This window comes from Dinoponera quadriceps, unplaced genomic scaffold (genome assembly GCF_001313825.1).
Source record: "Dinoponera quadriceps isolate SergipeBrazil2010 unplaced genomic scaffold, ASM131382v1 scaffold2512, whole genome shotgun sequence".
Taxonomy (NCBI): Eukaryota; Metazoa; Arthropoda; class Insecta; order Hymenoptera; family Formicidae; genus Dinoponera; species Dinoponera quadriceps.
In genome coordinates, this window is record NW_014556881.1 from 21,717 (window position 1) to 32,919 (window position 11,203).

The 11,203-nt window shown below is 42.6% G+C and overlaps 1 protein-coding gene across 4 annotated transcripts in view; it reads right to left on the minus strand.

The window, feature by feature from the left end:
- Positions 1–11,203, minus strand: part of LOC106748362 (MORN repeat-containing protein 5-like) — a 25,536-nt gene continuing 14,333 nt past the window's right edge. Inside the window, exons 2-9 of one of the 4 annotated variants that reach the window (XM_014626800.1) lie at positions 10,148–10,412; positions 9,928–9,963; positions 2,490–2,552; positions 1,755–2,001; positions 1,374–1,563; positions 526–685; positions 210–379; positions 1–91 (exon numbers count right to left, since the gene is read on the minus strand). In XM_014626800.1, coding sequence (XP_014482286.1) covers positions 28–91; positions 210–379; positions 526–685; positions 1,374–1,563; positions 1,755–1,908 — 738 coding nt within the window. In that variant the 5' untranslated portion in view covers positions 1,909–2,001; positions 2,490–2,552; positions 9,928–9,963; positions 10,148–10,412 and the 3' untranslated portion in view covers positions 1–27. Of the gene's footprint in view, positions 92–209; positions 380–525; positions 686–1,373; positions 1,564–1,754; positions 2,346–2,399; positions 2,553–9,927; positions 9,964–10,147; positions 10,413–11,203 lie in introns of those variants that run through there. The other 3 variants (XM_014626799.1, XM_014626801.1, XM_014626802.1) reach the window with 3 other exon arrangements.

Genomic DNA, 11,203 nt, shown 5'->3' on the forward strand with positions numbered 1-11,203 from the left:
TTCCTTACGACCTTTTGATTGAATCCCTTAACGACACAATCTTGCTCGTTTCGTCATGTCAGCGGGCGAATGCTTGGCGAAGCTGGTCAGTCTTAAATAATGTTATTATTTCCATCAAGTATTTTTACCGTTGAATACATAACTGTAGCGCGAAAGAGAACGATCCAACGTATTTTTAACGGAAATCTCGTTTTTTACAACGATCGAACCTTCGCCACCAATTTTCCGTCTCGTCCTCCGGCGGTAAGGTTGCAAAATCCGCTGCTCCCGATTGAAAGTATTCGTAGAACCACCAATGGTGACCAATTGGAGCTGACCAATCTTTCCGGCAATATTCCATTATCCATATACTTTCTATCGTTGTTGGAATACTGAGTATCTGTAATTTGTATGTATTATTACTATGCTACTTCCATCGGCACAGAGATGTTCGAGAGACATCCAGAGAAAATAAGATATGCTGTGTGAATTATTTTTAAGGATAGATATTAATGTAACATTTGCATTATTAATGTTAATTCTTACTTTTTTGCATTTGCGATATGATAATATACATCCTTCGTTGGGGTCGAAGATCCCAGCACCGGTATCATAGCAGAACGGAGGAATAATTTTCGTCGGTTGATCGTTGGTTTTTAATACTTTCCCGGCTGGTCTCAATCCGTTTACCACGCACTTGTAAAATCTAAAATGTTCTTATAATTAATAATCTAATAATTATCCTGGTTGTAAATTCGTCTGTCTCCGCTGAATTTTTCATTATTTTATTATCTTTAATTTTCATTAAAATTTTTCAGTTATTAACTAAAGAAACTTCTATATACGATTTTCAATAATTAATAATTCGAAATTTTGCGTGGTTGTTTGCAAAATAGTAGATGACTTTTCTTTAGTTTAATACCTTCTATTTGCACATAAGCCTTTGTACGAGTGATATCAGACACCCTGTATATGTAGCTACACAATTCATATATAAAAAATCAAATATAATTATATATCATTTTATATGATTATATATGCATATTTTTTCCCAGGGATTTATTTAAAGGAATCATGCAACATCATACATAATTATATATAGAGTCGTGTAAAATTATATATAATCATACACGGATTTGTATATAATTTTATATATTTCTGTATAATTTTATATATGATTATATATGAAAAAGATTTTTTACCGGAAAGTATATTAAAATACGTAATTCTGCGATTATTACTTTCTTTTACAAAAAACGGATTTTTACTTTCTTTTACAAAAAAAAGATAAATATAAATTGTAAAAAAATAACTAGGATTTATTTTTATATATTTGTCTTTTTGTCAAAGATCGGAGTTTCATGTCAACGATCGATTATAAAGGACGGACTAACCGTCTGTCAGGAAATATGCAATAATTCCATTCATTTTCCTGATACGTTAAACCATCCGCGAATATATAACGTTTCTTTTCTTCCATTTTCCCACGGTTCCACACACCGTCCATTACTTGCGCACGTGGCCAATATATGCTTCCATGGCCGTGAAGCATACCATCTCGAAACTCCCCTTCCAATATAACTTCTGAAAGAAACGTGAAATAACATCGATTTCTACTAAATATACCCCAGACAGCACAGATTTTCTAGGGACTGAGGATGTCCCGATGTCTTAAAGACGTCCACAGAATGTCCATGGGTACATACTTTATCTTGATAATATACATTATATCTGCGAAAGTTTACATGTAAAAAGAATTTAAATTTATGACTAACGGTTAGGTGTCACATATCTGCCAATGCCTTCCTTGTCAATCGCGTTCCACGTTCCTTCGTACTTGCTTCCGCTGACAAATCGGGTCTCCCGTAATAGTTCGATTTTATCTTCATTTCCGTTATTATTGTTTTGAACCACTTCGTCCACCGACATGCCGGCCTTTCGTCTTCGCAATCAGATATTCTCAAGACGACTCTCGAGCTCTTCTCAACTTTTATTTGAAGTCGGCACGTGGTCACTGCGACACTACACATTCACATATTTTATATAATTATATATAATCATACATAATCATTTTTTCTCGGGGTTTTACTTCGTTTCTTTAAAAAAATCGCACGAAAAATCGAAAATTTGATGATTCTGTCAAAAGCATCATTCAGGTCGTTTTTTCCGAACGAGAATGTTACACGTGAAAAAGAGAAAAAAATATCGTCGCAGCGAGCTTTCGCTTCAAGTGATCGATACAAATGAAAATGTACTTCTCGACGGAGACACTTTGCGAAACATGCTTCTCCTCCGTACGAATTAGTCTCGAGGAGGATGTGGCGCGCAAATACCACGGCTTTTAACCGCGGCGGCGCCGACGACTGTTTAAGACTACCGCGATACATGCAAAATACACGGTTTACAACGTGGTTTATCACCGCTTTATCGCTTCGACATCGCTCAGCGGCGAATGTACAGAGGGAGAAGCGCGGATCCGAACCACCAACCGGGACTTCGTTTATCCTTACAGGATGACCTCGTTGCCTGGTATTCCGGATGATGATCTCGGTCGATTCATAGTCGTCTCTCGCCTGTGGGACACACGACGTGCGAAGAACGTCAGAGAAGAGAGAAAAGCGACACACACATACGTACACACACGCGCGCGCGCTCGCCCGCGCAGGAAAAGAGACGCGCGCGTGTCTCTTGAATTCGAGAACATGCGAATGTAAAATAGCACGGCGGTTTTAGATCCGCCGATACACAACCTGGGGAAAAAAGATCATATATATAAAATTTGCCCATATATGACTATATATAATCATGCGTGTCCGCAACGAAGAAATACTGTTGTTTATAAATTATATGCAAGTACAATCGAAGTAAATACTTCCGGCTACTTGTGCCTTTGACAGCACGTGACATTTAATTAGATGACAAAGCATAATTTTTCTTTTTTTCGTATAGATATATATAATTATATATGTAACTATATATATGGGCAAAAAATTCATACATAATTTTATACAATTACATATAATCATATATAATCATTTTTCTTGGGATGATATAACATTAGTTTTTTTCGCATAGACATATATATATATATATATATATATATATATATGTATATGATCATATGTGTGACCACATATACGAGCAAAATTCATGTATGATTTTATATAATTATGTATAATCATATATAATCATTTTTTTCCTGGGAACTCAATGAGATTTTGGACGGCGAGCGAGTGCGCGCCGCCGCGCGGTATTCGTAACACGGACAACACAGCGAGTAGACCGTTATGTCTTTCGTCTTTCTATGAGAGGAAGAGAGAGAGAGAGAGAAAGAGAAGAGAGACCGTCCTATACTCGTGCCGCATATACTACTGTTATGTGTCGAAAAGTGGTACGTTCCGGTATATACGTGCCGAGGAATATTCGCCAAGTTTCGCGCGCTCGATGCTAACGGCGGTGTCCTCCGTTCTCCTGAGAAGTATCGCTTTACTAACAGTAGACCTTAGCCGCGCGGAGATACATTATTGAGATATCGCCAGATTTGTCTTCGGAAACAGTTCCGCGAGACGCGGTGACATGCACACACACACACACACACACATATGACGAGCTCGATAAATGCGCAGCGACGTTCGCGATTATTGAATGGTTTCTCCCATCGAGACGACGGCCGTCGATATCGTGATTCGCTTTTTTCCTCCTCGACTTTTCGGCCACTGAATTATGCTGTGCCAATTTTATTATTATTATTATTATTTACGGGTCTTTTTAGAAAAGAAAGTACCAAAAACGTTGATAAAAGTGCCTCCGAAAAGTGGCTCAGAAATCTGCCGATTGGCTGAGGAGCCACATTTGAGGTACTTTTATCGATAAGAAAAGAGTTCAGAACACGGACCTGTATACCTCTGTCTCGTAAGGTTAATTAAGATTATTTTGTATCTTTTTTTCTACCTTTTTACTTTTTGCTTTGTATTTTTCTTTCAGGCTGTAGTGCTTAGTTACGTCTTACGTCTATAAATAAAAGTGAAATCTCTAGTATCAGCGAGGTATCGCTGATAATACTTATTTCAATTTGCCAATCGATGAGGAATAGGAATCACAAAATAGCGAGACATGACGTGTGAAATTACACATTCTTGTAACGGAATTCACATGAGACTAATTGGACACTAATGGTACACGGTTTGACGAAATAGCGGAACCATACAGAATGGTCTAGGGCTAACGTTAAAATTAACTGAGGCTGGAAGGTCTGAGCAATTAATATTAAACATTGCACAATTGTACAAAGAGGTTGCGTCCGCTATTTGTCTCCGAGCTTCAAGAGAGGGGAGATTGTTTCCGAGTAGTCGAGGAGGTGACGATGAGAATAGAACAGATCGTAATTACAACGCAGTTATGGCGCCAGCCCGGTGAGAAATGATTGGTTGAAAAGACGTAGAATTGACGTCTGAAATACCGGTTGATGTAAACGTCGAAAATTTGATTCATCAGACGGCTTTTGTGTCATTTGGTTTAGACGTCTGTAAGATGTTCATTTAAACGTCCATAAAACGTTTATTTGAATTTTTTACAGAACGTAAATGTCGATATCGTATGCTGTCAGAAGTACAAAAAGTAACCAGAAGCCATTTACTTCGATTGTATTGGCATATTATTCGTAAACAACAATATTTTTTTCATTGTGGACATATATGATTATATATAATCATATATCGGAAGATTTCATACATGATCTTTTCTTCCCGGGTATCAATCTTAATTAAGTAAAATTGTGCACCGAATCTTCCTCTAACATCACATATTCACTGGGGACCACGCGGATAAGAGATGATAACAATGACGTCAATCATGATGGAAGTTACAAATGTGCAACAAATACATCCCTGTGCTCGATAGAAGAAGAGTGTCCGATTAGTTGGAAAGTGGTTGAAAAGCGCTTAAATGAATCCCTAATATCATAAATACGTCTTAAATATTAATATCGACCGTAGACGGCACAGGTGTCTGATAGACGCCTTTCCGAGCTGTTGTTTCTCACCGGGAGATGTTTAAGCTCGATCGGAGCGCGCGAGGGACGCGAGAGGACGCGCCGCGAAATAGCACCGGTGGTCCCGCCATTTCGCGTTTATACGGTGTCTCGAGTGCTTCCACAGCTCCATACGATGAGCGCACCATCGCGTATCAGTCGGACGAACACGCATTTCCTATTATAATGCAGATTCGTCGCGTTAGCGGGCCTGGAAGAGCCGGCGATTACGCCAGAGACGTCTCAGGCCGATGCTCCCTCCGGAGCAACGATTCCAGCTACGTAATCTGGAATGTCGTGTTAGCTCAGCCGAGCGTGACACCTCTCTGCCATACCACTGACTGGAGAATCTCTCACGCACCTGAGAATTTCTTCGCAGACGAAGTATATACCGACGACGAGCTCTCCTCCACCTCCCTACCGTTTCTCCGTTTTTTCCTCCCTCCTCCCCGTGATAGATCGTTATCGTGTTTTTGTCGGGATAGCGCGCCGCCGTCAAAGGCCGTCTCGTATCGTCGACACGATGATCGGCATTTATTAGGCAATTCTGGGACAACTGAGCTCCTACCGGGGAGCAAAATGAGCTCACGTAAGTGCATCGTGTATGTCGGAGATCATTATTCATTATTCTCGAAGTAACAGTTCGATCGTCGGCAGAATATCGTCATTGGCAACCACCCTCCATGATACATTCGTACAATTTCGTTGCAAGGGCATGCTGACTACTCGAGCACCGCGAATGAATCTTCGCGAACAACGTTCCACGATATAGTGGATACAGCTGTAAAGGAACGCTCGTACGTTTCGATATGACAGCCAATATAGCCCGAATAGTCAAAAGACATCCCAGGCATGTCCTAAAGATATTCCAAGGTCTCTGGGATGTCTTTTGAACATTGTGAATTATACGGGATGTAGGAACGATGAGCAGAAGCGCTCTGATCTTACTTGCGGAAATATTACTCAGGGAAAAAATGATTATACATGATGATATATAATTATATAAAATCATATATGAATTTTGCTTATATATGTGGCTTATATATATGATCATATGTGTCTACGTAAAAAAGAATGATGTTACGTCATTTAATTAAATGCCGATATGGGAGCGCAAGTAGCAAGAAATATTTATTTCGATTGTATTTGCATATAATTTGTAAACAACAGTGTTTTTTTCATTGTGGACATATATGATTATATACATATATGGGCAAATTTTATATATGATCTTTTTTCCCAGGTAGTTCTAAATTATTCCGATTAAGCGATAACGCAGGTTTCCGATTCCTAAAGATATAACCAATAAGGTAGCAGACAAAATAAGGCCTACGTTTATCCAAAATCGAGACACACACACACACACACAAAGAGAAAGAGAGAGAGAGAGAGAGAGAGAGATCGTTAGGGCGGGCCGTATCGATCGGGCGAATCGATCGAGAATGCATTGCACGCGATGTGAAATCGGTGGCGAGGAAAATAGGTCGGATTTGTGGAGTTTAGCGGCGCACGTTCTCGCGTTCCCCTTTCCCGTGCTACTCCCGGGGCCCCGGCATCAAATTTGTCGATAGGTAACCGTTGGATAAACCTTAATCCGGCGCGCGGCCGGTACCGTTGTCTTGGTAAACAGTGGGTTACGGATGGACAGTCCGTGCAAGTGGGACGGCTGTTTATTAACCCGTGCATGTTCGACGTTCACAGAAAACTTAACCAGACGTTGTCGCACGGGAATCGAGAAACGGGTTTCGCCGGGCGCGAAACCGTCTCTCTTTCTCTCTCGTCCTCGCCTCGGCCCGAGCCGATCACTGTCAAGCCTAAAACCACCCAGTAATCCCGGTGTGCCTCGACCTGGCTCGACTCGCCGTACGGAAGTCCCGATGAGACGCGGAATTCGCCATTTGGACTTACGACGCGCGTTACATATTTAACATACAACATATCCACGTTGCTCCACGCGCTCGGCGAGTTTCGCGCTCGACGACCGGGGAGGGTCCTCCATGAGGGGAAGTTACAGGAAGGCCGGTCGGACAATCGAAACCAGACGAAGCGATTGATATTTCCCTCATGAATGAATGAACGAGTCGTCCCCCGTGAAGCGTGGACACGCGTGCGCGAAACGCACGTGACTCGGTCTGTGTTACAGACAAAAATAATTAGAGATCCTTCCTGTGTTCTCCTCTTTTCCTTCAATATTCCAAGCGCCGCCGGGAGGTTTCATCGGTGCCCTTCCATCGCGTGCATGACCGATCGCTTATTCTTTCATAATTTAACGCGTCGTACACACACACACACACACACACACATATAAATATATGTATATGTACGACTGGTTCGGTCGATGTACCGTTAATCGCTGTGAAACGTCGGCTCGGCTCACGCCGCGTTTCGAAAAATATTTACAGCTGCCAGCTCGTTCTCTCTTTCTCACTTTTTCCCACCGCTTCTCCCCGCTGCCGTCGGCCGACCTCCGCGAAGTGCACGATTTACGTAGCGGCGCGCCGGCCGGCGTTTCTAACGTTTCTCCTCGCGCGCGCTCTCGTCGTCGTCGTCCATCGCGCGCGCGTCCGTCCGTCGCGCGTTGCAAAAAGAGATCAATCGCGTCATGCGATATCAGCATCATGCGCGTGTTCGACGCCTCGGACGCGCACTGTGTAATTACCGTAATTTACCGATAGGGTGATAAGTACACCATTGTAATGCATAAAAAGGCGGAAGAAGGGGGATAGAGGGGAAGACGCGGGAGTAACTTCCTCCGCCGGCTCGTCATTAGCCGTTCTCGCAATTCGCTCCGATTGTGCTCGAGTCGAGATGGCGATTCGTTCGACATGAGAAAGAATGCGCGTATACACACGCACGCACGGCACGCACACTGAGGAAAACGATTTCTTCAGATTTAATGAATTTCATTGCATTCAAACGAATTTCATCATTAGCACGCTCCAAAGGAACTAATGTTTCGCTTAATAAGTACGATTATTAGACTTTTCAACGAAAATATATATCTCTGTCTTAAATGCAAAGTTTGTTTGAAACGAAAGATAATTCCGCCACGATGAAATTATTCGCTTCACTTTACATATTTATCGTAACCGAATAATATTTTATACGGCTGGAAGATATTATTCCAAATAATAGCGTTCTTTCTGTTGATGAATAATAGAGTTTTCTCGAATGGGACAATACAATTTTTACTCAAACGAATAATATTTCGTACACGTTGTTTTCATGAATCAAATCTTAATCAAATAGAGATACCAAATCTAAAGAAACCCTTTTCTCTCTACGTGCGTACGTAGGTAGGTAGATAGGTAGGTAGGTAGGTAGGTAGGTAGGTAGGTAGGTAGGTAAGGTAAGGTGCACGCACGCGGTCACCTGTTTCCGCGTAATCCGTCCGTCTCGACGCGAGGCGAGAGAGGAGAGCGCGCGCGAGCGAGCGAGTCCTTTCTCTGTCTCTCACCCCTCGGGAGCGTCTCCCCCTCCTTATATCTCTTCTTGCCTCTCTTGTTCCGCTGCGCTCGTCGTCGTCGTCGCCCCGGCGAAAGATCCTGCCTTGCAGTACGTGTTTATCCAAGGTATAAGACGCGGCAGAAGCGGCGGACAAGTGGAAGCGCAGGAAGAGAAGCGCGCGAGCGAGCGAGCGAGTGTGTCAAGCGCCCAGGCGAGATCAGCGCGCGGAGGACAAGAGGGAGTAGTGAAGCGCGCGCGAGAGAGAAAAGAGCGGCGCGGCCGAAGAAAAGGGAGAAGTCCGCGAAACACGCTCCGTGTAATCTTCCGAGGCTCCGAGGCTGAGGTCGCTACTCCGAGGCGAGTCTGACAGCAAGGTCGACCGCAAAATAGTTCCAACTGCCACACGTCCTTGATCCCTTAACGAAGAAGAAGGGAAGAAGGCAAGGAGGAGAAGAGACGAAGAGAGAAAGAGAGAGAGAGAGAGAGAACGAGGAGCTTGGACGGACGCGAAGGAAGAAACGGCAAAAGAGGAAGAGAGATAGAGAGAGAGAGAGAAAGAGTAAGCGCGTCACCGAGGAATCGTCGTCGATTCAGCCGATCAAGATTTACCGGACGACGAATTTGTTATCAGCGCGCTACCCCGCTTTCCTCGCTTTCCGGTGAAGAATCGCGAGTCCGGGCGAGCGAGAATCGTGCCGATTGATCGCGTCGTCCGATCGTCCTCGTCGTCGAGTCGCGCAACCGGTGGTGTGAAGTTTCCGAAGAGCGCGGACGCGGTGCGTCGCCGTGCGTCGTCGTCGGCGAGGATCGCCTCCCCCGGCGGGATTAAATGACATTTTCAAGGAGCCCATCGACGTTCGCAAAGTGTGAGTGCGCCTCTCTCTCTCTCTCTCTCTCTCTCTCTCTTTCTTTCTCTTCTGTACTATGAGATTAGATAGATATTTATGTATTACTTCTCACTGTTGCGCGCAGTGAATTAGCTAACCGCTAATGCCCGAGCGAGTTCTCTCACGCCTCGTCGCGCGTGCGCGCGTCTTCATAATTAACGAAATATATAAGTCGCGTTTATCGGAGATCCTATAAATCACAGCGTCGTCTGTCTGTTTGTCTGTCTGAAATTGAGGAGAAACCGCTGTTTGCACTTCGTTAGAAGCAGAAGCCACGAGCGAGCGCGAGTCGAGTTCTCGAAGTTCGCTTCGCGGGCGATCTGCAATTTTATTAACGCATAAGGCGAGAGAGAACCCCCAAGCAGAACAAATGTCTAAGAGATGTCTTAAAGGCATCCCAAAAGGTGTTCCATTTCTTTTTTTAGATATCTATCAGTCTTGAAGAGATCTTTTAAAAATTTGTTCTACCTAGGAAGAGGGGAGGAATTAAAGCCGATATTCATAGTCTGGTCTTATATTTAAGATCGTTTTAAGTTAATTTTAGATTCGTTCTCAAGTGCTTCATAGCCAACGAAATGAGCTCACCAGTATCAGTACATCGGGAGATGAACTTAAGACGACCTGAAATGTAAAAAGATCTGATTGTTAGACGTTCTTCTGCTTCGTTTATGCCCCGTTAATAAGGCGCATAACGGTTACCGACCGCCTTCCAAATTTACGCGGAAGCGCAGCCGTACGATCGAAGAACCGGTCGCCAAGATCGATATGTAGCAAGCAACGAGAAATTGGAAGTTCGGTGACCTACCTAGAACCTCCCTTGCGCCTTCTTTCCTCTCTTACGCTCTCTTTTTCTTCTCACGAGAGCGTGCCGCATCATTCTGTCAGTTCGTTCTGCGTGTACGGTTTTTGAGCCGCGCCGAGTCGAATATTCGCTTTTCGATCTGCCTCCTCTATTCCCACGATCTATCGAAAGGCGTTCAATCGCGATTTAAAGTACCTGGGCGTCGGATCGCAAGGCGCCGGATTTTAAGTGGCGATACTGAAGGGACTCTTCAAAAATTTATTATTTACTGTAAAAAAAAATAAAAGTTAATTTGAAGCGCGCGCGAAATTACGACAGATATCGAGGTAGCCGATGTTAGTTTCGTACACGTTTCTTTAGACGAATGTAACGTTTCATAATCGTATTATATACGTTCAAAGAATGTGAAACGAACTGTGCTACCTGGTTATACATGCAATATTACAAACGCGGAGATATAGTTTATTCTTTATTCTTCTTATTAATGCTTTATTCACACGTCAGTCGTGAGATAATAGAGGTGCACTCTTGATAGAAAGTGGTGTATAAATATTTAAATATGTATTAATATTTAAGTATGTATATACCTGGGAAAAAAGATCATGTATGAAATTTGCCCACACATGGCTGTATATAATCATATATGTCCACGACGAAAAAAATACTGTTATTCATAAATTATATGGAAATACAATCGAAGTAAATGCTTCTGGCTACTTGTGCTTCTGACAGCACATGATATCGACATTTATTAATTCAATTACATAATATCATTTTCTTCCCTATAGATATATATGTATGATATGTGGGCAAAATTCATATATGATTTTATATAATTATACATCAACATATATAATCATTTTTCCCCGGATATGTGTGAGCTTATATCGCGTTACTACAAATTGTAAATTTCCTATTATGGTTCCACTTTCAAGACAAAACGGTGAAAAATTCTGAGTTGCAGCTAAAATTTACAAAGATTTCTAAGAAAATAATTCGACAGATCGAGTACTTTAAAAGACGCTCTCGTACGCGTCTCCAAACACGACGGGATGGGGG